The sequence below is a fragment of the Pyxicephalus adspersus genome, chromosome Z (assembly GCF_032062135.1).
Source record: "Pyxicephalus adspersus chromosome Z, UCB_Pads_2.0, whole genome shotgun sequence".
In the NCBI taxonomy this organism is placed as follows: domain Eukaryota; kingdom Metazoa; phylum Chordata; class Amphibia; order Anura; family Pyxicephalidae; genus Pyxicephalus; species Pyxicephalus adspersus.
Genome location: NC_092871.1, coordinates 43,841,447 through 43,869,249, shown reverse-complemented (window position 1 = coordinate 43,869,249; position 27,803 = coordinate 43,841,447). Strand labels below are relative to the sequence as shown.

At 37.2% G+C, this 27,803-nt stretch overlaps 1 protein-coding gene across 5 annotated transcripts in view; it reads right to left on the bottom strand.

Annotated features, from left to right (window-relative positions):
• LOC140343317 (ligand of Numb protein X 2-like) overlaps positions 1-27,241 on the bottom strand; it is a 34,882-nt gene extending 7,641 nt beyond the window's left edge. The window contains exons 1-5 of one of the 5 annotated variants that reach the window (XM_072429946.1): positions 27,136-27,241; positions 20,641-20,700; positions 7,342-7,798; positions 2,103-2,305; positions 1,807-2,003 (exon numbers count right to left, since the gene is read on the bottom strand). In XM_072429946.1, the coding sequence (XP_072286047.1) occupies positions 1,807-2,003; positions 2,103-2,305; positions 7,342-7,730 (789 nt within the window). In that variant the 5' untranslated portion in view covers positions 7,731-7,798; positions 20,641-20,700; positions 27,136-27,241. Of the gene's footprint in view, positions 1-1,806; positions 2,004-2,102; positions 2,306-7,341; positions 7,799-8,546; positions 9,346-14,844; positions 15,079-20,640; positions 20,701-23,946; positions 24,248-27,135 lie in introns of those variants that run through there. The other 4 variants (XM_072429947.1, XM_072429948.1, XM_072429951.1 and 1 more) reach the window with 4 other exon arrangements.
• Between the last annotated feature and the right edge of the window lie 562 nt (positions 27,242-27,803).

Below are 27,803 nucleotides of genomic sequence, written 5' to 3'. Positions count from 1 at the left end.
AGAAAAAAAAACAACATCAACTAGTTCCAGAGGATTACAAACCATATAAACACAGGCAGATGTCTTATAACCTTTCACATGTTCTTTTATGGTCACCTTTATTTCTTATTACCTCCTGTTAGTGAGGGTATTTCAATGACTTATTCTTTGTCACAATTAAAACACATGCTTTCTACGACAGTGTTTAATGAACATGTGACATTTAAAATGACATTGGTTCTATTACAAACAGTGGTCTTCTCATTCACAAACATCAATTCATCTTCATGCCCAAGGCACTAGCTCATTAATATTGTGATGAAAAATGATAAAGGTATTTGTACATAGTTCCAATTGGTTTATATTGTTTTACATTACTTGGGATATATACAAGTATATTTTTTTGCGGATCTGAATCTCAATAATATAATTATTACTACATTGCCCAAAATGCTATTGCTATAAATACATAAATGAGTATTAGTTGCCCACAGGAAGGTCCTAATCATGATTTTAACAACCTTTTAAAACAAGTATAACTATTTTAACAAAAATAAGTATGATTAGCAAGGCCAAAATTATTAATATATTTTTATTTTTTTTTGAACATAGGAAAACAAACCCATCAAATTTTTAGTGCTGCCATTGTCCCTATTGGGGAAAAAAAAGTGACAGAAAATCCAAAATGTTTGCACTGTTGCAAAAAGGAAGGCAGGAGGTAAAATCAATGAATAAACAATTCCCTCATTTTTGGAGCAATCTCCTCTTATTTCTCATAGTGTCGCTTAGTAAATTAATTAGTACATTTTGCAGGAAAGGACACAGAATGTTTGACTTTATATAGCCTTTAAATGTATTGCAGTAGGTGAAATATATATCTATGTAGCGATTGAGAAATGAGGTTTAATGTAATCAGGAAGGCTCTTGACTGGTATTTTTTAATTGACCATTACATCTACTAGACAGACTGGCCTGGGACTGGAATTAGTCTTTCACAAGTATGTAACCATTGAAACTCAGTGTGCATGATTTTGCAATTTTTCAGTTTGTACATTTTTAAATGGGAAATTTTAATCCAGATTTGGGCGGGGTAACAATGGCGTTGTGCTGTAAAAACACATTTCTAATATAGTTCTAAAACCTCAGGAAAACTGATATATATTTTGTGGGGGATTAGAAGAAATAGTGAATCTATAGTTTTATGCTAAAAAGCTTTGTTACTTCTAGTGTGTCAGACCTGGCTCACATTAAGGCAGCCATAATAATGTTAACTTATGCAGCACAATCCAAGTTGATCCAAGAAGTAAAAAAAAAATCTTAACCCTTTAAGGCAATTTAATACTCCCTGCCATAATAGATATGGCAACTTATTTTGTTTTCTTTTCTGGAGTTTAGTTTCTAAATGCACCTCCTGTGGGGGTGACAACATTTACCTGCTATACCGTACCTGTGGAGGAGCAGAAATAACACAGGTGATACAGATGCTCAATTATGATTTAGACTACAGAACCCCCTCCCTTACTAAAATCCATTACTTAGCGCAGTATTCTTTAGTTCACTATGAAATGGACAGGGCTCAAATTGTGCAAGAGTTCAGTTCTGCATTGTCAGCACACTGCATAAAGCGAAGGGCTCACTGGATTTCTGAATCAACTTTGTTTTTTGCAAATACTGTATTAACATATATACCAAAACTTTTTGAATTCTCTCATTAACAGAACAAAAGGAAGCAGCTAAGGGAAGTAAAATGTTAGGGTTTACATACACTTCAGGATGCATCTTACCACATTGTTTAAAATACTCTTTGTATTTGTTCAGCTCACTTACCTCAAGGATATGGTCTCCCGGCATAATTTTGCCATCAGTAGCAATCAAGGAGTCTTTTAGCACATCCTGCACTACAATATTGCCCAAAGGAGTGTTTCTGCCCCCCACAATACGCATACCAAGCTCCTCCTCAGGGTCATCACGATGTATCTCTATGGTGCTTGTCTCTGCTACAAGACTTGTCCTGTGAGGTTGATCTGAGAGAACAGGAACCAGGTTACAGTAGATATAAATTGGCACATAATATTGGTAGAAAGTTAAAGAAAATGCCATAAATCCTAAATAAAACAACTTACCATCATCATGTTCATCAAATGCCGGATTAACTAGACCTGGCTCAGATGTGCCCAGAGCCACCACTGCAGCCAAGGAGGACTCTGCCAGAACACTGGAAATACCACTTGCTTGGGGGCGTTCATTCTCACGGGGACTCTTGCCCACCCCTCCTGGGAAACTGGTTTTCTCTTTGTCTGCTCTGTATTTTCTAAAACCCGCACACCTAGTGAATAAGAGACAAATTTTTTCTGGTTAGTTGAAGTTGACTAAATAATCTAATGTCAACACAATTTATTGTGAACTTAAAAAATACAAGCCGCATATAAAGTATGTTGATTATTATCCAAAGCCGAATGGAAATAAAAATGGAATAGTGGTTGCTACATCTAAAATAGATTGTATAAATACCGAAAGGCGACATTTTAGGATTTTAAGAATATGCCACTAGAGACAAGCATAACTGATTGTTCCCCACCATCTGAGGCTAAAAATGACATGCACTGAAGAATATATAGCAAAAGTGCAAAATTTTAGTTCAACCTCCTGATCTACAAACTGGTGTCTCAAAAATGCCATTAGATTGTGTTGCAACTATGAAACTGGCAATTACAGAAATTACAGATGTCAGAAATGATAAATCTACCACATTACCATCACAGTTTATAGAATTGCACAATACAAAATTATTCTGAACTGTATTACAGGAAAACTTCTGTCCTAAAATTTGTCTTTAAAAGAGAGTGAGGGGCAAATTATTTAACCAAAGCACCAATAACAGGCGATTATCTGGATTGAACAAAAAAGAATATTGCTTTTAAGTAGAAGGAAAAGAATTTTTAGCTGTGATACAGGAAAAAGCTTAAAATGTGTGGGTTTGCACTGTAAAATTGTATTTAATTTGTAACAATGTGCAATAGGGTCTTTTTAACCCCCCTGATCTTATTATAGGATCCAATCACAAACTAAAAAAATTCCAGATAAAAGCAGAGATAAAACAAGTTTTCTTTTACATACAGTAATTTGTATACACTTGCAATGTTCCCCTAAATCTGCTAGAAATTATTATTAAAGTATATTTTGGAATTGTAAGAAATTTTTGATCTCAGGTATTAAATAATGCACATTTAGTTGATCTGCTTTATTTCTTTTATACAGTATACATGTAAAACAGACTGTTTTAGTTTCCAGGTCAATGGTTCTGAGTTCAACCACAAACATCACAAAGAGTACGATGAGATTCTTTGAAACAGTGTAATATTTACAGAGCAGTCTCTAGGACTGGCCTATGAAATCATTAATCAAGGACGTTAAATGTACAACATGCCCTTCAATTACCTCTACATACCTCTTCCAAACATAACTTCGAGCAAATGTGTAAACTTTTTTTTAAAATTTATAAGTTTTATCCGGTCTCCATGCTCCAAACTAAATAGAAGACTATAACTATGTAGGAACAACGATGCAGGGTAGTGCTTGAGGATTAAAAAGCAGAGATGTACATGTTTTGTTGGAGAATCTTGCTACTGCACATCTAAATCCATAGTTACTTTTAAATCTGGAATTCAGGCAAACCAATAGATGCTATACATTTGAAATTTAAAAAAAAGACTGAGCTGCCTACAAATTAATTTACTCATACCTGGGTTGCCATCTAATCAAACAGCATAACCCAGGTATCTGACCTCCACTGGATTTTTACAGTACAGCTTAATCCTTGAGCTACACTCTGATTTGGACAATGAAGCGGTAGTTCCTTGATAGAAACATTCTTGTATTTTTTACATGTGAACACTGTATTATACTAAAAGCATGGTACAAACCAGTATAGTTTTGGCTTACTTAAAAAGTGTTAGCAGCCCAGGTAAAACTAGCAAATGGGAGGTAACAAACGCTTAACTGTAGTTGGAGTTTTGTATTGGTCTGCCAGGTCTCCATTGACAACGAATTTGAAATACATTTTTTTTATAGTTTTGATGACGCTGAAAACTAAAAGGAGATATTACTGTGTACTTAAAGTGGAACTAAAAGAAAAAAAATATGGGCAGCAAGGTTCATTATTGCAGAAAGGACAGGTAGTTTGCAATCATTTCTTCAATGTGCATCAAACTGTGAATGTGCAGTTCAGTGCACAATCTTGGCTTTATTCTTACAAAATGAACAGATCTAAAAGATAATGATAATGCTAAGGCTAATGCAAAGGGAAGTAAGCAGGAAACTCAATGCAAGTAACAGTTTTTTAAGTTTCTGAATGAATAAGGATTAGACATATAGCTAAACATTGGTCAAAGTGACATCATGTGTACAAACCACCGAATTGGTAAGGAAATTCTGACCCCTTTCTATCTTATTAATCTATCTGATATCTTCTACCTGATTATTTTCCAATTGTATGGTTAGGTGCAAACTTGGTAGTAAATCAGCTCATGTACTTTTAGAATCAAGAATAACCCTGTCATACTGTTACTCTATATACCCGAGTATAAGCCGACTTTTTCACCACTCAAAATGTGCTGAAAAAGTCACTTATACTCCAGTCAGGTATCAGCCCGATTGAGATGCAGGCACCACCAACGAGACTGGTGTCCCTCTGCCTGCAAAGGGAATCCCTAACGTTACTGGATGGGGCACGGCTCCACATCATAACACACCTCTGATGTGTTAAGGCCAAGGCTAACAATGTATATTGGGGGTTACCTTTCCCTGTTTTTCGGGATGATGACTGTTAGTATGAGGGTTGACAGCATGACCTCTACCTGTCTATCTGACTCTTTATTAGCGTGCTGTGACTGCTCCCTTTTCCTGTGTACAGCGATCTCCAGCACAAGGAAGTTAGGAGGCCAGTGACTCCAAACCTGATAGAAGACCTATTGAAGCTGCTATGCTGGAGAGAGTGGGGATCACAGAGCTAGAGAGGATCACTGTGCTTGGCAAGTATCACATAGTGCAAACAGGCTGCGGAAACTTTTTCATGCATTACAAAAGCTCACCCACATTCACTGTTTTTATTCGTTTTAATGCAGTGAATGTGAATAACTGCCCTAAATCATTATCTCAAGACACCACAATGACCACATGAAAGTAAACTTATCATTGTCCTTAACACCCCAATTATCAGAGATCATCATGGAATATATGTATATATAGTCTATTATAATCATACTCCCCTCCCTCATCATTACAATCTAGAACTCTAGAGAAATCCCATCTTCACCCTATAACATTGCACTATCACATAAGAAGGCATTTTACAAGGAAGCGCCAATAGCTGCAGCATTTCCCACCCTCGGCTTTTACTCGAGTCAATCAATTTTTCCTTTTATCCAAGGTAAAAAATAAGTATCTCGGCTTTTACTCGAGTATATACGGTATCATTTTATTTTTTTATTTTTTGTGCCATTGCGTTGTGCGGCAGATGGTAATGTATTCTACTATTTGATTCAAGAACTTAATAACACAACATTAGACTAGTTGATAGGATTTCTTATTTGTTTAAAGCCCATCTGCCATTACATAATTTGTACAAATTTACAATAAGTACAGTGTATAGGTATCATTTATGTGTTTAGTTATGTCTAATATTAATTTCTACAGTATTTACTACATCCCAATAAATCAGACTGGTAGTGTTTGAGAGCACAGATTAGGGAGAGACTTTATACACCCACCTAGGTGTAGGCAGCCATACATACCAGTGAATGATAAAATGCCTGGATGTCAAGGATATAAGGATTTCATATGCACAAAGCAGAGTATACCCAGGACAGATAGAAATTAAATTTAGGGTGAAGATATTTAGTAGTATTTTCACAACTCCTCATGCTAAAAGCATGCAAATTCTTTTCTTACACAAAACTAATTCCATATTTTTAGAGACCCAGAGACACAAGCATAAGACACACATAAGATTATTGTTGCCCAAGACAAAAAGAGATGAGAACACAAAAATATGATGTGTACAGTTGTTTACAAATCTGCAGTAGCTGGTGATCGAGAAAGACTGTTGTGCACTCCCATGCAGGAGAGCCTGACAGAGTGCAGTGTGTGGAGCGCATGCCTCAGTGTATCAGAGCTTTTATGGTGATACAAGGTAGCCCTCCACAAGGGTGGTTTTGATGCCTTGGCTGATCAGTGTATGCTGTACTATCTGGGGGCATCTTAGGTCCTGAAAAATATTTGGTCACTGGGTAATGCTGGAACAAGGGTAGTGTTGTCTTTATTTTTTTAGGGGAAGAACTGTGATCTTTGAGAGATATACAATACTTATTTGGAAGGGTTTGATATATTAGCATGAGAATTCCTACTCCATAGCTATCATTCAAAATATTTGGAGATTTAAACAGTTCAAGTTGCTGAACCAGAACAGGTAAAGGAGATAAGTATCAGAAATCTGTCAGAACACCCCATTTACAGCATGTAGTCAAAGTACTCCAGTCTCTGGCAGACTAAAGGATTATTTTTTTTTATTTTTTATTTTTTTTGCAGCCCCTATACTCTCCTGAGCCAAAGTTAGTTTAGCCAGGGAAAATATGTAAAAAATGCTCAGTCTATGTTAAGGATTACCACCTCCACACTTTCTCAGGGGCAAATTACCTATTAGGTATGATATGTGGTTCTAGCAAGGGCTAGACTTTTCATTGTATAGTTACTAGCCCAAATGGTTTTCTTCAGGGAAAATGTAATATATAACAGCTTAACAGCCTAAGGCTTGGAACCAAAGGACAGAATTTGTGTTAGAACAACAAAGCACCTTCCCCTCCATTTATTGGGGAAAGTGTTCTGTACTACTAACATTCAGTCATGTAGCAACTTTTTGTGCAGCATTTTATGCCAGCGACTTGGTTGTAGCACGTTTGACCTGAAATGGAATCCTTAATACAGGAAAAGTAAGGCTTTATTCCCACTAAAAGAAAGTGAATTGCTGGGTGTTATACTGCAGTGCACAGCCACCTGCATAGCTGTCCATTGCAAAAAAACAGACAGAAATGTATGCTGCAGTTCATTGACTAAATTTACTGCATCTCAGTGCATAAGTATGACCATCAGACATTGTTCTCTAGGCAATGTATGATGTCCTTGTGCATACCACACAATGGGAAGCACAGTGCATTGCACTTCAATGGGTAATGATTTCATGTTTGTGCGGCAGAGAAAGAAGTGTGCAGTGTACCATACAGATAGTGAAGTTTTTTTTTTTTTTGATAGTGAAGAAAGTTTTTCCATGTACTAACATTTTCCAACGCTTTGCTATGAAATGTTTACCTGTTACGTAGGTGGGGCTCCAGTTCACAGCGCTGCATGACCTGTTTGCATTCTGCTAGGAATGGACAGATGACACTCAACTTATCCAACAGGTTTCTCACCAGGAGGCTAGACTTGTGACAGTCTTGAAAACATAACTTCTTGCGGTCCATAGGACAAAAGTCTTTCTCATGCAGAAAGTTCTTAAGGCACCTGTAGCAGTATGTGTGACCACAAGGTGTGTCCATGGGTTGCAGCAGAGGCTGGAGACAGATGTGGCAGACCAGCTCATCATCCACCTCATCCTGGAAGTTGTAGATGTGATTTTCGGTTATCGGGTGAAGCTGTCCACAGTCTGGACACAACTCGAGCATTGTGGAGGTTCCTTCTGTCGATGCCAAGTCTGCCATTGTCTTCTTATATTTTCCCCAAGTTATGATTTGCAGGGTTACAGATGGGATGGCCACAGCATGATGATCTAAATGCAAAAAGAAAGAAAGAAAAACTTTACTGCCACACCAAGAACCATTTTTGTCTCTGGTCACTGTCTTGTCTGCTATTAAAGTTGCATCATTATTATTACACAACTGTTCATCAAATGAAGAGGGTTGTTACAGGGTCAGCATTTATTTTCAGGACATCAGGGAATAGCAGCATGGTATAATTACAATTAAAAGAAGAACAGAGGTGTGGCTGTACAAAGTTCAGATCAAATGTCAGATTTAAATAGCAATTGCAAAATAAAAGATCTCTGCAGACAACCTAAATGCAAACACTCAAAATTTTTGCCATCCTGCAATATTACCAACTAACAAAATTGTTAACAAAAACAACTGATATGAATCCTTAAATAAACAGGATTTTTTTCTTTGCAGTGTCAGGTGAAGAAATGAACATATTCTAGTAGTATGAACATACATGAAAACATTATGACAAATAAAGAAAATGTACACAATCATTTAACCACAGGAGATCACAATTCTCAGCAATGCCACGTTTTACCTGTCACTCAGTCACTACCTCCCTGGCAGAAAGTCAATCAATATTCCAGGTACTGAAAACTAATTCACATGCTCCTCCAACATTGAAAGCAAAACTCTAACACACCAGATCTCACTTTGCTGCTCCTCTACACCTTTTGCTGCATTACTCTGTTATTTCTGCAACAACACTTTGTGGGAGGTAACAAACTGTAAATCACAGAGAAGCTGCATTATGCTAGATACCTGCACATTACCAGGAGCTCACATTATGCCTCCCAGCATGCTGCTCCTCCTGGGAACCTGCACAGGGCATGTGGTGACACATAGGCAAATAGGCCCAGATATTCAGGGTAAGACACTGATCACAGGATGAACAGATAGGTCGGCATTGTATTGTACTTCTTGTTCCTGCAGAAATGTAAGGCGGTAGGATTTTTTTATTAAGTAGGAACAGCGGAAACAGCAGTGGGTGTGCCTTCACCTAGAACCCTTTCACTGCAAGCTGGCAAGGCCTGCAAACCAGATCCATGTGACAAGACTGTGACTCACCCACAGCTCACAGGGAGATAGAAATCACACTACCTGGTAAAAAAAAGGTTGCTGTGCAATGATTCACTGGTGAAAGGTATATACTGTATATTATAAGATTTCTGGAATTGCTAGAATTTAAATGAACACTATAAACTTCACATTCTTCACAACTTCATCAAGGCGAAAACATAATCACAAAAAATACAACATACTTTGTAATAAAGACGGGTACATTTCTCTAGGAACATTATTTTTTAGTCTTTAGAAAATCCTCTAAAGTACAACAGACACATTGAAATCTGGCCGTACAATAAAAACCTACCCTTTTATTCTACCAACAACATCTGGAACGGAGCTGGCACACTGGATCATTTGGATCAATCTTTCACAGCCATTTTACCCTTAAGTATTGAATGTATATAGCCATATATAAACAATGAACAGCCATTTATTTGCAAGCAGGTTGCCACTGAAGAAACAAGCATGGATCTCATTCTCATCTCTCTACTATCGTGTTTCCCCGAAAATAAGACACTGTCTTATATTTTTTTTGGCTCCCAAAAACACACTAGGTCTTATTTTCGGGGTAGGTCTTAAAAATAAAAATAAAAACTTACCTTTCGGAAGACGCGAGCCCGAGTTCTGGCTTCTTAGATGGGGGTATTAAGCTTTAGATTTTTTAGGCTGAATTACAGTTTTGGGTGGGTTTTTTTCTGAACTGGACAGATTTACACTAGGTCTTATTTTCGGGGTAGGTCTTATATTAGGGCAGGTTTAGAAAATAGTGCTAGGTCTTACTTTAGGGGTAGGTCTTATTTTCGGGGAAACGCGGTATGGTGGTAGAGTTGGAGGAGTCCAGGGGAAGGCCTAAAGTCAGTTCTACACATGAGCCCACTGTTACCTGGCCCCACAATTGCTTCCGATACCATTGTATGCTTGTTCGAGGTTGCTGGATGTAATATAACCTGCAAGCAACTAGTCTTTTAAGAAAGGTTGTCACCAATAGCCTCACCATACTTCTCCCACAACAGATGACCCTTAAACCTTTATTTTTTACTGAAAAAAAGCCCTAAAACAAAGTACAACAAATCCACTGCATCTGAAGAACTGGGTGTCTGGGTGGTGCAGAATCACAGGCTACTTGAATATAAATATTACTAGAAAACACTGTCAGTCTCATTACCTATTGCTGAGCCATGGGTTTCTCTTTACTATTACAAGCACCATGTCTTTTTATAGCACAGTACACAGGCTGCCAGGGGAGTCAGGTGCCATATTTTACATTCCCACAAATAAAGGTAATGCAAACAACACAAATTCACACACTGTGGCTTTTGACAATATTACAGCTTGCAAGCAGCAGAAAGGACTACACTATGTATAACACTTGTGACACATATGTGAATTCTCCATACAAGGCAGGAACAAAATGCACATGGTGTATCCAAATACTTTACAGCCCATTCAGTTTAGCTCCATTGTTTCCAGGCTCACTCAAGAAAGACAGGATGTGCAAAGTTCAAGAATCCAGAGTGACCTTTTGGTTTGATTTTTCAATTATCAGACTTTATACGGTACTATTTTATTTGTGTCGAATCGAAATTTTTGGCCAGCCTAGCACTTACTTACTGCATCACATAAGACAAAATATTTTACATATAACTTCCTATTTTGTATAGAGGGTGGAAGGTATAAAACCCCATAACATTTTTTACCGTTATAGTAGGAATCTTTCTTAAGCGATTGCACAGTTCACCATTGATATAGAACACTATAAAATGCTACCTGTACCATACTCCATAGGGGGTCATTTGTTCCATTTTTTTTTAGTGATCATTTGCTATGCCTAGTGATTTGTGTCAGAACTAGGCGACTAGGAGTCTTCTGTGCATCTCAACCCCAGTGTTGTGACTGCCAGCAAGTGGGTAATGGGAATAAAAATGCTCCATAAAATTTAGCATATGACATAGCCTTTTCTTCAGTTAGGGAACTTGTATAGCATCTATGCAATGAATACCAGAAGTGGTTTCCTGATGTCCAGAACCCATGTGTTATAGTAAACATGAAACATGAGCATTATTACTTCTTTGTAATAAAGTAGATGTAAACTTTACAGAGATTTTGTTAAAGTTTTTAAGACACCTTTTAAATCAGTTTTTGCATTTTAACACTGCAAATTTCCAGTGGCTTTTTGAAGCCATATTCTATCTAACATATATGCAATAGCTGTGTAGCTTTTCAACAGCAAGGTCTCCTAATGCTTAAAAAAAAAAATGGGGGGGGGGGGGTCACGTGAATTAGAACCCATATGGAAAGGTGATCACGTAGGAGGAAAATTGGGAGACATGAGACAGATCATTATCAATTCAGAATATTGAGTTCTAGTTGCAGATTTACACAATAATGTAAATACTAAAATTATAGTACAATCTTCAAGTGTTATATCACCCCAACTTTTGAAAACTTTTATATATAGACTAAATTGTGCCTCTACATTACAAAACACAAGAGACAAGGCAACATGTCCATCCTAATGAGCACTGAATGCATACTTTGCTAGCTCCTCTCCGCAGCCTAGTGAACATGTGTATCTTCATCCCGAACAGGGGTGACCATAAGGATTACAGATCATTGTGAAGACCGCACTTAAAATGCAAGGTCCGTTTTTCCAAACCTGCAGACAAACCAAAAACATGCTTGTTTTGTTCTGAACTTGGCTGCTGTGTAGATGGTAGCGTGTACAAGAGATCATTGCTCTTTGCACTGGCCTGGTAAATAAAAGTAATTATGCTATGATTAAAAGGGAAGAAAAATTAAACCGCAGACTAGGATACCCCATAATTTCCATGACTTTACAGTGACTCACCTAACTACATTATATTGTGGTCTGTACAAGGCAATCCATGGTTTGTGTACAAAATAGAAAAACACAAGCCTGTATGACTAATCACTACATATTCTCACACAGATACTGAGATAACTGGTTCCTTTTTTTGAGTGAGTCCTATGCAGAGTGATATAAAATCTTCAGGATTGAAAATACAATGAAAAAGTATGGTGGACCAGGGAGGATAATGCTGGAGATGAAAGGACTAGATGATGCTTGACCTCATCTAGCCAGAAAATAAAGTGGGTTCTGTCTCATTTGCTGCATCATTTAATCTCACAGTGTGTAGTGAAATCAGAGTAAGCAATTTCAATAGGGGAGGAGCCGTTACAAATTTGCAGAATTGAAGGTGAGGCTGGAGTTCAGCTTTAAAATTAATTGGCATGTCGAAAACATTAACAAGCAGGAGCCTTAATACTGATAATTCTATTTCTTGCCTGCAATAGTTATGAATGGGACTCATAAGTAAGGGGTATTTTATCTTGATGTTGCCAAGAAATAAACACTTTGGATGCACAAATATTCAATATGTCACAGTGGTTAAGATATTCAAGACATGTTATTGTAAAACATAATAATCTCCATAATTTACCCTTCCTAACATTTAAAGTGTATGTATAACTACTAGCAAAGTGAACAAGACTGAGCTGGCATTGTACAGGAACATAGGTACAGCTACTGCAATTAAAGACTGACATCTGATGTCATCTGACAGGACAATACTGCTGGAGAGCGATTATGCTGAATTAAAAAAAGAAAGCTATTACCTTTACCTGGAGGCAAGGCTATTACACATGAATGGAGATTAGGTTCAGGTAAGTGTGGAACTAATGACTGCTTTAAGTGTTAGCCCTATAAAAGCACCTAAAAATTGTTGAATTATAGGATGTGCATATTACCATACACGTGCATGTTCTTCCTCCCCAGTGTTGGCAACATCATTGCTTTAGATGCCGATTACATCATTCTGCCATCTCCCTTGATTATAGGAACAGTTTACAAATCCATCCAAAGTATGGGCTGTCAGATGGCTCTCAACACTTTTATATTTAGGTATCAAAAGCAACTAGGTGGCCCTTTGACCATCTGGCTAAGCGAGCAAAGTTGTTCCATAACCTTTTAAATTAGGCAATCACCTTATACCCAGCAGATGGCAGAGATCTTATGTGGTTGAAAATAATCAGCTACAGAAATGATGTACCCACCCCCAATCCAACCAAAAAGTTGTGGTCAAACACATTATACACAAACGTTAATTTTACATCTGCAACCGCTAAAGCAGGCCTTTGACTATTTTCTATCCGGTCTGACAAATGTTTGTTTCCTGTACAATAGCTATCACAAAATTTGCTTTCTACAGCAGTGTGTATCACAAATTAATATTATTTAATAGAATCCTACACTACCTTTCATACTTTGTAGCATCCTAATGCATCCGATTCCCTGCAGTCACTTCCTGCCTATATGTTATAGCAATGGCTATTGGCTAATGTATTTTCTAGCAATAGCTGCATGGCATTTCTCTGGTTACCTGGTAGTGACAGTGGAAATTGTCCTTAGACCACGTTAATGACATATGACTATGGTAGGGACATTAGATTGTGAATCCCTTTGAGGGACAGCTAATGACATGACTATGGACCTTGTAAAGCGCTGCGTAATATGTCAGAGCTATATAATTATTGGCTCATAATATTAATACATAAAAGCCCACTAATATATATATATATATATATATATATATATATATATATATATATATATATAAATCATAGAAAACGTTTTCACACTGGAAATCCGCAAACTAAGGATGAAAGCTTTACAGTATTGATGGAGAAATGGATAGGGCTGTTAATAGGAATGCGGAATTTTCTACAACTGTCCTATCTGGTGCTAAGCCATTTAAAAGTGAATAGTAGGTACAGCATTATGTCACTTTATGGATGTCTTGATCTGAAGAGACAAAGAGCAACTTCAGTTCAGGGTAACCTGACCTCTCTAAATGCTTCAGGGTGGAAGGATTAAAAGTTTGGGTCTGGTAAGAGTGATGCATCATGTCTCCTCCTTGGTTATTAGTATGCTGCTCGCTCTGCAGTGGCTGCGTTATCTGGTGAAAAGCCCTTTACCAGTTCACATAAACAAATCTGGTTTAGCAGAAAAACAGTGCTTCCAAGTAAGCAAACCGAATGAAATTGATTTACTGGTCTGTTTTAAAAACTGCATAGGTTAACTGATGTAAAGTGTCAACTTTATCTAAACAGAACACATCTAATGTAACAATTTCTGAAATCACATGCTGTTTTTCTTAATTCTCTTAGAAACACCAGAAATGAGATTTATATTTAGAGTGGTGGAGAGGTAATGGGGGGGGTTGTTATAAATTACAAAGGGTTTGGTCAGGAACATCTACAATGAAGAAGACGAGTAGTGGGGTAGTTTTGGTGATTACAACTGGGGTAATTTTAATAAATTCTGCAAATAAGTAAATAGGGGGGGGTCTCAGGTGTGCCGAGGATTATGCTTGGGGCACCAGTATAGCCAGAATTATCCCTGGCTGAAAAATAACCTATAATAAAGGTAACACATTTTTCATGTTCTTCTGATAGATACTAGTTAGAGAGAATGATATTGCCCTAAAGCAATTTCATCACAAGCTGCTAAACTATTCTGCACGCAAGCTACAAAACTGGGTTATATGGACAAATGTCTGGTCAGGTCTATTCAGAAAGGTGACCTGGACAATGGTCATTGCTGAAAACTCCTAGTTTTTAAGTGCAGTATCTTTTATCAGGAACAGTATAAGTATTTATACACACATTGCAAACATACATTTTTTAGAGTAAGAGTGTAAATGAACAAAGGAGGCATAGACACTATTAATAAATTTAATTTCTTCAAAATAAAAAGCTTCTAAACCACACAACACACGTGTAAAAAAAAATATCAGAAAAACCAGGGGTATGTTGTATTTGATCCATTACTTTTTAGGGATTTACCCATCATATTAATGCATTTCCTACCCACAAAGCTGTAAAACAGAATATAAAATGGTCTTGTTGCGATTACAATACATGACAACTCAAAATGCCTCAATAAAAGGATCAGCAATCAAAGGTCACATACCCCAAGCTTTGCTCCTTAGTCCAATGTGATTGTAAAGAGTCCGGTGTAATTGTATTTACACAAATTTTTAGAAGACCATGGAGAAAGGGACTGTCCTAACACAGCTGTATGGCAATAGGCAATGCTTCCAGCCTCGGAGAAGTGTATTAGATTGCACTGTGAATAGGTGAGCAAGCAGCTGAGAAAACTCTTGCTTGCCAAAAACTCTCTACTGTGACATGCCAGGAATTTCCATCTTATTAACCAGCACCTCCAGCAGGGAGGAGCTGTGTAGGGGGGAGTAAGGAGTGAAAGACTCCTAGTCTTCTTCAGTTTCATGAGAAGAAACTCTTCAAAACTAGCACATGAACACCCACAGCACCCAACTCTTCATCTCAGCTGCAGCAAGGAATGTAGCATGGAAAGATAATGATTAAACAACTTGGTCTAGCATTGCAAACATGACAATGGTCAGTCTTGGATACTAGTTGTAGAGAGCTGTACTTGGCAATTGGCAAAAAAAAACAAAAAACACAAAACTAATACATTTTATATTTCAATCTTTTCTGAATGAATCTTGAATAAATGTAAAAATGAGCAGCGTATATTATCTAGAACTCAGAAATCGATGAAGAATGCAGGAGATTAGGAGCAAGAAATATGGCAAAGAAAGGTTACTGCAAGACAGAAAGAAACAACTAAAATATCATGTTTGGGTGGGCTAAACTATCCCGGGAAAGACAGGTAAAGGATTACAGTCCCTTGTTGCAGTATACACATTTAAAACATGGCAGCAATGGTGAATTAGATATAAACCTTTTCACCAATATCTTTGTGTATATGTAACACATCAATACAATTTATATAAATTTTATTGTTCTTACACAAACACCAAAAAATCATTGTGGAGATGCTATTTTACCATTAATACAGATTTTATACCTCTTGGCATTGTTCTAAAAAGTTGGTTTTAACAAGTTGTTTTTAAAAGACCACGGGATACATAGATAAAAAAGATGAAATTAAGAAGGCACACCACAGAATGTGCTGAATGTGCAAGGGATAATTAACATGAGCTGTTTTGCCAGCGGCAAGAACTGTCTAGCATCTAAATCCAGACAATAGGGAATCCCCACTTTTATCATCACCTGGAGTTGTCTGCTGGATAGGAGCGAAAAGGGCAAGCACCCACTGGAACAGCTGTGTTGAATCACCATCAGACTACTTTTCAGTCAGAATAAATTCTTTTATTGTCATTTATGTTTATAAATGTTCAGTATGCAGTCCTGGCCATAAATGAAAATTCATCTTCTCGGGTGTAGTTAGAAAATTTAAAATTTGATGAAAGTAACATTAATTTGTTCACATGTGATTTCATGTAAAGGTTCTTTTTTATTTTAGGTCAAAGCTGTAGTAGAAGTAGTTGGTTACATTCAACCGAGTTTCCTTGGTTCCGATAAACACTCCCTAGCATTTATAGACATAGTACAGCTATATATTTGTGTTATCAACCTACAACATTACCAGCATGCAAACTGTCTGGATCACTGGTGGACATAGAGAGCTGCAAAGTTCTGCACGGGTGCCCACTATTGGCTACATCCACCACTAGTCTGCATATTATGTCCTGTCTCAAATGCATGGTCCCAAACATGAGCTCTCATGCAACTTGCTCTTTTCAAGGACATGTCAACTAGTACTCATGAAGAAGGAATCAAATTCCCAGTGACATGATCATTAAGAGAACACTGGCCTACCTTTTCTAGCCAAACCAGGGAGTTGTGACTTTGTTGCTGTTCCTTCACTGGCAAATAGGAATGTGCAATGTTTTGTGCACCAAAGTCCTTTCACAGATGTGGTAGAAAACCATGTGGTTAGCTGCTCACAGGTACATAGCAAAGTGCTGGTATGTGCCCAGCAGCTGCAAACCACACTACAGGTTAACACGTTTGCAAGCATTGCCCATGTGGTTGCAGCTGTTGTGCAGTTCTTCCTCCAGAGAAGGAAGAGCAACTCTGTGGCCAAAAGTGATTTGTCGCCTTCTGAAACTGTGCCGATTTTTTCATCATGAGTACTAGTTGATATGTCCATGGATATTAAAGCCTGTGGAATTTGCACTGCTGAGTTGTAAAAAGAGAGTATGTTCATCATGGACATTAGAAAATGGTCCGCATTGGACACGATCTGCAACCATAAAATGATTCCCATGATACCCATGGCTGGGTCTGCCAGACTGAAATCCCCTCAACTTTTTACTTTGGTGGTCAACAGCTGGTGAGTTGCTGCCATTTAGACCATCCGTATTATAGACCCTCCGTATTATATTATGGGCTTTGCAAAAGGTCACCAATTCATGCTGCTGATTTCTGTCTATTCGAGGTGAAAAAGTCAACCTTTGCTGACCAGAGCTAATTGGCACTGATGTAGACACAGCTCCACTTGTATACAATACCTGCAATTGTCATCTTGTGTTATTATAACTATAATTTAGGATCATCCTACAGATAATTCTGTGTATTTTATAGACTAAACTACCCACGTACAGTCTACCATTGGAATGCCTTACACATTCACCTATAAAATGTTAAAAGCTTTTCTGCACAAAGTTTACTCTTATGCAATGTCAATGTTTGACAAGGAGCACAGTGCATAAATATTACAATCTCTAAAGGACTGGTTGATCAGTGAATGCACTCAGTGTTCTGGATCAAGATACTTTATGAAATCAATAGACAGATCAGCCTTTTTTCTTTTTACATAGAAAGCCTTATCAGAACTGGCTATTTTTTCTACAATCAACAGGCAGCAGTGGTAACAAAGAATATGCTCCATGGAAACAATTATTCCACTCTATTCTAGCTTGAATATATTTTCCAGAATGTTTTTTAGATTTCTACAACTTGCTGTGCAGGTAATTGTTGCTGTTAAGTTTGTTATCCTTTTCACTAAAAATACATAGTTATAGCAAGATCATCATATAAACTAACCACAGACATTGGCTTCCCGTTTAAACTGCCTAATTTTTATTTTGGAACTTGGCAAAGTGTATGCAAAATATTTTTCTAGTTTGGAATACAGTAGGGAAAGATTAAAACTCCTGGTATATTTTATGGCTTTCCTTGGTACAAAGGTTGGTAAAACATCATCGGCAGGGAGTCATGACATTGGCTGGACAGTCACGTACGTCGGCATTTACTTCTATCAGAGAAATTTAAATTGTAGCGGGTATCATAATATATAAATAAGTCAAGTCAAAATAGCCTACCCAGTGAGATGTCTTAAAATTTTCTTTTTAGGGTTAGTGTTTCAGGTTAGGATTTATGTAGGTTATCATGTGCCTAAGGTAAAGTTAGGAAGTTGGGCACCAGGATGGAGGGTGTTAGAGTTAGCACCATGAAAGGGGGAGGGTAAGCCTAAGTACCAGTCAGGAATTATATGCATGTGGGGTAATTAGAAGGGAAGAGATTAAGGTCTCACACTTTGAAGGGTGGTTAAGTTTGGGCACTAGGTCAGAAAGGTTAAGGTTTGGCAGAAGGACAGGATTTTAGCACTGAAGGTAGGACATCTCAACAGGATAGGTAGATTTGTCAGAACTCTGGAATGTAATCCTGTAAAAATGCACCTAAATAAATTCCTCGCTTCCATGCTTCATTCTTTATAGTGCCTAACAAAGATTTTTTTTTTAAGATCTAATATGCATCAACTTAGGATTGTTCGTAGTAATTCAATAAGATGGTATAAATCATGCTTACCTTCATGACTTTCAAATATATATTTTTTCAAACTATTATTATGCACTTCTATTGAATATAAAAGGTGTAGTAGGGTGGGTGCTTTAGAAAGTAGAAGAAGGAAGTGTTGTCACCATTTTACAAGATTTCCAGTGGGTTTCTGCAGATCTTTTTATGGTTTAAATATTAATGTCACACTTATTTCAAAATAAAGTGTTGCAGGATCAATGAGAAGCACTGTGAAAAAAGCTTAAGAAACATAATTGTAAAAATGATGTAATAGGTAGTTGGATAGACTTCTTAACTTTAGCTCTGTTGCAATGTTCTCATGATAGCTTTAGCTATTCACTGACTAATTTAATTGTTACGTGCAGTTGCTTTTTAAATCGCATCAAACCTATACATTACATAGATAGCGTCTTCCCCAACTTGTTCATCTGTAGTAGGTTGTCAAAAAACAACAAAACACTAAACTATCAGAGCCAGGAAAGCTGGTGGACATTAAACCAGGATCTCCCAAACCTAAACAAATGTCTATGAGCTTCTTCCACACACTGCTGGATAAAATTTTCCCCCATGCGGATTTTTTATTCTCATGTTTTCCCCACAATAATCCAGCACCAAAGCAATTTATCCCCCACATTTGTTTACATAATGACTTTTCGATAAAACTGTTCTGTTCAGTAAATCTAGTAAAACACCATTGCCTTAGGTGGTCAGATTGATTGAACATACCATCACTCCTATAAGGTCTATGTTGGAATAATGCCTAAGATGCAGATTCTGGAACTCAGTTTTTAAATAAACAAGTGAGCAGCAACATACAAGTATGTACACAGCAAGGAAATCATAAAATTCTGTTCCAGCTCTGTGTGTGCAATATGAAAAATAACGGTTACCTAATCAAAAACAGTTTGTTAAATGAAAGGTGGTGCTGCTGTTACACTTATAAAGGGTTCCTTGTATTATAAATGCTGACACCAACAAAGTACCAGCAAGGATTCCAACCATATGAAATTCAAACTTACAAAAAGCCAAAGTTCACAGTTTGAAGAGAAATGTAAACCTGGAGGGAGGATAAACTGCAGCACAAAGCCTCCTATTCACTACCCAGCTACGTGTACGGAATGACCCAAACCAAAACACTTCCAGGAAAAGGGACAGCAGCAAAGTTTTTATGTTTGCAAGAATCCAACCTCCTATAGATATTTCTAGTGCTTGCTTTATCAGTCACATGAACCAAACTTTTATTTTCCATGCCTCCAAATTGAAGTAAAAAAAGACAATACATAATACAGAAAGTATTTAAGGGCCGATAAAGAACAGAAAAAAACATTTACTCACTATTGTGGCATATGTTCAAGGAGCTTGATCAGCTTTAAAAGGTTCAATTCATTTTCTTCATTTATATAATACAAAATTTTAGAGAGTGAATATAACCACTGTTCTCTGTCACTGCTGCAGAGGAACTTACAAGCCAACATTCTTTCACATTCATAAAATGTTGTCAATCTGTTTGACAAGTTAGGTGAGAAATTGATTAATCTACCTTACAAAAACATAGGAAAAAGCATTTGTATATATGTGCTGGTGGACAATGAAATTTAAGATCCTAGTACTGCAAGGCACAAGTGAAAACAGCCTAACGTCTTTAATGCACCATTGTAGACATTAGGGTTAAATGTGTCCCATTAGGGATTTTCCCTCCAAGTTTTAACGGGTTGTAAAATCATTTTTTTTTTCAACAAAGGCCCAAAAGCTTTTTTCTATGTTTTATCTCCCTCAATTGGAGGTGGATGGGGTGGATTTCTATTTAGACCCCTAAATCAGAAAGGATGTAGGGAGACTCTCTATGATTTTTTAAGTTATTAAAAATAAACTGAATTTGTTTTTAAATATACTTGGCTGATCAGAATATACACTGGATAAGATGGGCAAGGGGCATACACATGGTAAAAAAAACATATTTACTCCATTATTATACACATTCAAAATAATAATTCAGAGTTTAAAAAAAGAGAATGCTTGCAGCTTTGAATACTAACAACTGAAAAGATGTTCTCATTCAAAGGCATGAATTACATACCTTTCCTAGGAGGACAGTGGTAATTGCTCAGCCATAGATATCACATTGCAGTTGATGTTGCTGGAAAAAAAGCAAAGCAAATTAGAATATATGTGTCACATTCATTTGTACTCAATAAGTAAAGAGGGCAGTCTACTCTACATTCTGCCCCAATTAGCTCTTTACCTGGGAAAAAGATGAGCTCAAAACTACAGTCAGGGTCCTTTTATTAACTGAAGAAACAGAATTCTGATTTTTTGGTATGGCCAACAACCCAGCTCATTTTTTTTTCTAGTTTTAATTATTCTACCCCTATGTCAATGTTAGTTCCAGAACATTGTGCTATAGTCACTAATGTCTGGATACAGACACAAAGATTGTACCAATATTGGTGTCTAGGTCTGCAAATAAACTGCTTCTTTACTACCAGGAAGATGGAAAACGTGATAAATGGCTTTATTTTTTCCTCCTTTTAACTTCCGGTTTTGTTTTCTACATAGAACTGCAATCAATTTCCAATTGCTATCCTGTACCAGCTTGTCCGCTTGTATTGCATTTCTCAAAATTATTTCATTTCTGCCTACCATATACCTGCTTAAAACTGACAATACTTTGCAAATTAAACACCTAAATAAATGAAATATGATTTATAACAGCATGCTGAATTTTTCCCACAAATACCAATCAAGGGTTACATTCATAATATGTGTTTTCTGACCAATGACCAATGGTTTGGAGGGAGGGTTTTTAGACATATAATTTACATGCAGTCAATCTTCCTGCACGTGGTACAATGACTGGTTTTCAAGCATGGGCCAGAATGTTTTGTCTTTTGTATCTTTTGTTGATACTGGGCGGATGTTCACAAATGAAATAACACAAACACTATAACTACCACTGTCAGCCTGCTGCTTGTGTGGCCTTAGTGTACTTGGCAAGTTTTACATTTTTAAATACCCATGCACCATTTCTATATTTTTTATTTTTTTATACACTTTAATATACTACAAAACCTTATTTTATATGGTCTTAAATCAAACTTCTAGTAAACAATAAGCTTGTAGACGAAAAAGAACTAAACTTCAAGTGTGGGTGTATGTAAGTACTTTGAGTTGCACATGCACTTTAAAATCAAATAATAAATACTCAATAATGCAAATAGTGGTTTAAAAAATGGAGATCTGATCTATTGTTTCTAGCCTCTGATGACAGCTCATATTTCAAGAGTTAATATTTCAAACCTATAGATATAGAAGACATCATGGGCCAACAAATTCAAGAGTACTCTAATGAGCATTAAAATGAAGGGATGTACTGGCATTCTATTGGTCGCTTCAGGGCTGTATTTACCATAAGATACATAGCAAGGTTTAAAGAGGCCAACAGGAAGCCCTTCTGACCATGTTGGTGCCTAAATTCAACGCAACAGTAGGGGAAGGGCTGCACAAGTATGTCAAAGCCTCTATATTGTTCTGAAAGCATAAAATAATAATCTTTTTCCTTGTTTTGGTGATCTGTATAGCTGAAATCTAGATCTTCATATGAAACACATTATATGCTGCTTCCAATAGAAAGTGCAAGCATTTTAATTAACATGGCATAAGGGCCTGAGCTGTTACAGGGCATTACCCACCAGGTTTACATAGGGTACCCTCAAATCTAAAGATAGCACTGGAAAGGTAATTGGTTTTTAAGCACAATGACCTTTGTGTTTTATAGGAATGCAGTTTTTAAATAGGAATCTGAAACATGAATAGAACATAGCTTTGCTATACAGGTTTTGGGATACCATCTGGCATTATTTGCATGGCTTGGCTGGTACAAATAATCGACCTTGGTGTTTATAGGCAAGAGGAAATTGAAGAAAAACTGGGTACTTCACATACAGCTTACTGAAATGCTAGGCAAAAATCTTTCCTCTGCAGGACTACAGGGCAAAGAGTTATTGTTTAACACTATACATTAATATTTGTTAATGTGATGAAGTAATGCAGTTCTGTTATTCATTCAATCAATCAGGTGAGCTGTAGTGTACAGGTAATGCAAGGAGAAGAGATCTCAATAAGAAGATAGATAAGCTCATTAGTGTGCTGCTGCTCCTTTACTGTCTAGTCTACATGCTTGGCATTAGTTGTATCATAATAGAGAAAAATCACACACCAGCCTGGCTTTATTGTCTGGCAGGGTTGGGATAAATTGCAAGACTGGCTAGACAAAATGATTGCATCATCTGTTAGGTGAATCAGATCCAATGTATGGATTACAGTTGCATATTTAGCTGTTTGCTATGAGTTTAGCTGTAAATATTCCCTGAACTGATATATTTACACTTCACAAAAAAGTCTGCAAAACATATGTATTGAGTTATTACTGTTCTTAGAACCCTAAAATGAGTATGGTTACCCTCACTGTAGTGTTATAACAACAAATGCTTATTGGTGGGGATCAGGTTAATGAATAAAACCATCAATCTATTCTGTATAAATATAAATCGATCATCAGTTCATCAATGACTCTGTAGACCAAAAATACGAATCATAAGACATGTACTGTTGTGTAGCTACATTTTCTTGGTATTAAGCTAAGCATTATGTGTACAGTACAGGTGTAGTCTGCAAGGCTAACAGCAAGCCCCTTCCCTATGATCACATACTACTATACCCAGTATTAAGTATTAGCGCTTCTTAGAAAATCATGCTCCAAACAATCCCCAGAACTAGATGACTGATTTATGATAAAAGCAAGTTAGAACAATTTGTTTTCCCTTGGGATGGTCAGGTAGTTGAACACACCAAACACATTCATTCTTGGACAGAATGAGAATTAAAAATAGATCAGGATGGCACACCCACTCCAGGTAATAAGCACACACACTGTAGTGTTTAAAGACATAAGGAATAAATTAATGTGTGATGGAGAACTGAGTACTGAACATGTGGACAGAAATCTTCTACAAACCCTTTTCATTTATTTACTGATTTAATCATTAGGCATAGAAAAATGCGAGTGGACCCATGCTAGACTAGCGTCTGTTTTACAGCAGTATGTGGTACCAGGAAAAACTTTTCATAAAACAATAAAATGTTCATCTTAGAAGCATGAGAATACCTGAATATTTAACACCAATAAACAAGTCAATAATATGCCTAAATATGCCAACATTTCCTTTTGCAGGGCAAAGCAACAGGTAAGCTTTAATGCCAGGCTCCCTGCCACAAGTTGCATACTAACACAAAGTGTAACTATTGTTCCACACTTTAAATTACAAGCATGCAGGATACTTTTTGCAGACTGGACAGATGATATCCTTTCTGCAATAAACCATACTTATCAGTCTGTTCATAGTCCTTTTCCTGAAATACACTGTGCTGTACATACGCAGCTCACTGTCAGATGCTGGGGACAAGTAAACTCCTAAGTCCAGGAGTTTTGTCATTCTCTCCTTCCCAATCAAGATGGTCAAAGATCTCACACCCCGGAAAAAGATTGGGTGAAGATGCCAGCGCCCGCTACAATGTGGGGACAGACTAGTATTAATAAAAAAAACTGCAACAGTACAGGTATATTTATTGCAACAAAAAACATTTTTTAAAAGGTTGGTTCCGTGTTCACGTTCAGGAATCCTACTGTGTTCTTCTGGGTATAGCAAAGTATGTGACTTGCTCCTCTTTTTCATATGTTACAGTACTTGTTATTGGCCAGCTGTCACACACCGGTGGAAGAAAGTCTTCACCCTTATAGAAGCTCACTGAAAACTTCACTGACTTGGAATTTACACAGGGCCTCTTGTTTTTGTTGCCATTGGCTGAACAGAGCAGAAGGGGAGTGAATGGAATGGTAGTATGTTGCTGGAGCGGGGCCCTGACCTAAAATACTGCATACACAGAAAAATATCTGATCTGCCATTCCTTACTTTAGTTGCACAGAGACACTACATTTTTAGTAGCAAAGAATGATTGTTTTTGAATGACTTGGGTATAATCTAGAATTGGTAAAGCAATTAATTTTTGTAGGTGGCCTGCAGGGAGGACAGGACTAAGAGCCTATCATTGCTGCAAGCCCCGAAGCTGCCATTTCTTCTGGGTTAATGGCAATCTGTTTCAAGCATGGAATCTGCAGGTGTTACGTCGTCTCTGGCATCTGGGTCTTTTAATTGTAGTGCTGCATATAGGGCTTTTCAGTGCAGACAAAAAAAAAAAAACAAACAAAAAAATAAAACTAGAATCCAGGGATTTTTTATTTATAATTTTTTTTTTACAAAAGACACTTTGCATGTCTCTTTGGGCAAAAACCTCTTTTGGTATTTTTTGATTTAGTTCCACTTTAGGAAATATCTGTCCTACCAAGTTGCCATATGCATGACTATAGATCACCTTTCACTCCCATAATCTTATCAGGAGAATATATTTTGTAATTCAAAAAGGTGAATTTAGACATGGCTATCAACACTGCTTGGGATTTTAAAATGAATATATTGCAGAGATGTACACTACATTTCTAATAACAGTTCTGTAGAAAACCGTAACATACATGCACCTTCTCATCAGGAATCTGATGTACAGATTACCAATGCCATGACTGCTCAAACATTTAGACATAATGGTACATGTACACCAATATAAACCAATGGACAGACTGAAACTGGCCATACACTGTAGGTTGCTTATACAGCACATGGAAGTGCAATCCATAGATGAGTGGCAGATCTCACAGAGCTGAATGGGTACCCAACCTTTTTAAATTTTGTTTTAGAGTAGGGAACAGTTGGAAACTGTGGTGTTTTCATTGGTGTCTGTGTCCTATGTAAATTTGCCTTCTTTATCTATGGTATGGTGACCATTGTCAACTGGTATAAAGTGATGGGAAAGCCAAAATGTGCACCATTGTTTACCTGGAAAGATATTCCTCCTTGGCTTTAGATAAATGTATTTGTTATGATCCAAGACAAGAAATAGAGGAACATTTTTTAATGGAACAGATGGAGAAAACAATACATATGCTGCCAATGTCAACCTTCTCAAAATGCTTTATGCCTGGCTATTTCTGGCTTTAATACATTTTCTTTGACTCCAAACATGTAGGATGATCAGTATGTCTGGCTTCACTAACTACATGCTCATTCCAGGTCAGTGGTCCCAAGTCACAATGTGAAAAGCAACTGCTGACAAAAGGATGAAGAATAAAGGTGAACCTACACTGGTTTTCTGCATTCATGAACTATGCCTTACCTTATACTTACTTCCCATACAGTAATCATTTGTAGGAATTAGATACTTAAGAACTTGCTAAAATGTTGACAATAATTAGGGCAATCAGCACTATTACTATTTAAGGAGCCTGTGTGTGAAATATGTCTGCCATTACTGATGCCATCTGAAAGTGCTGATCAGACTTCTGTCTTCATCTAGCTTGTTCATGGTTGACCTCCCAAAGAAACAAAGCTGGAGGACAGGCTGGTAAGAAATTGATGACGGTCTAATAAGTTTCCTTGAGCCTTCCACTTTTAGTTAGCACCTATTTCCAGACACTATACATTCTATAAAAGGAGCTTTTGTTTGGATGAGAACAGATGAGCTGATTTGCATTTTCCCAGTTGATCCTTATGTCTCACTATTCACTCTAGCCCCCCCCCCCCATCTCTGGGGATGGGTAGAAATGGGTGGTGGTGGCATTACCAGATAATGCACAAACTTGTATATTATAAAAAAATGTCCAGGTTTGTAAACATTACAGCACAAAAACAATAGCACTGCATTCGAAAAACTCATAATATGAAAAACCCACTAAACACACAGACATGCCACAATTACCAGCCCCTTTGGGAAAACTAGGTGCCTGGCTGTTATGATCCAGTTGGAGACTGAAGTCAAAATTCATTAAATACATACTTGTGTTGCAAAACCAAGTCAAAATACTGAATGAAGCTAGTAGACAAGCAGACAGCTAGCATCCACAGAAATCAGCAATGACAAACTCTGATACAAAATGATGCAAAATGTAAAAAACAAAAAAACAGTGTAGCATTTACACAGCAATATTAGCCTAGCAAAATATTTCCCTAAAAAGTCCTCCAAAATACTAATATGTAAATTATCCATATGAAAATATGTATAAAATAATAAATCATAACTTGTATTTAGAAATAAAAAGTATAGTGTCTGAACACTACAAAACGAAATCCTCACAATTAGGCACTCCCAATAGGTAAAAATAGATAATAATAATTTATTCATCTCTTTATATGCCATGGGACTACAAGTCGCAGCACGTCCGGCAGCAACCCCCCTATGGGGGTTAAGGCTACAGAAACAATAGGGAAATAAGAGCAGAGCTCAGCCCTGGGCTGTTCAGTAAACAGTCATGGCTCCAGTGACACCTGAGCTGTTACCTTTATACATATAACAAAGGCAAGTGCAGAGGCTTCCCAGTCTCCCCTGTGGTGGGTAAGTACTGACCACTGCACACACGGCTGCTATTGGTGGACAGTTAGGGGGTCCCCAGAAAAGAAGATCTCACCTGTGTAGATAACAGCTGCCGGGAACAGTCCAGGAGACTCACCTGGGTGGAGGGGGAAGTGAGTCAGAGGGGGTGGGACGGCCAGGTAACCTGACACAGGGAAAATGAGACTCCCAGCTAGGAGGAATCTATTTGTCTTTCTGCACATTTCATGGGCTGCGCTAATTAAACCCTGCTGACGTTCTCTATAGAAGTTGTGTACAGAATAACAAGCATTTTTTAATTAAACCCCAATTTCTTCACAACAGTTATGCATCCTTTATTTTCTAAGTGTCCTAATAATAAAACATTGTCAGATGATTCACTTCTTTCATTATACATCTACCTGAAATATCCAAGCTCCAATTCTTCTTTAGTATGGTGGCAGAGATTCTTTTACATGACCAGTTCACAGATTGCACGTTACATGGAACCTGGGTAAAACTTTTCCCACTATCTGGAAGCTTCCAAATGAATGTTTATTGGATTAGGTAACTGAGGAGGTTTAATAGGCAGGTGATACACCAATACAGATTTTGTGGAGGCTTTTTCTATGGGAAACTGTAATTTGTGTGCGTTCATATTGCCTATTATTATTATTAATTTTATTATTATAAACTGCAGATCACAATGATCATTGCCCTGCTGTCTCTGGATTACCGGTTAGTGTGCAAGAATTTGGGTTTGAA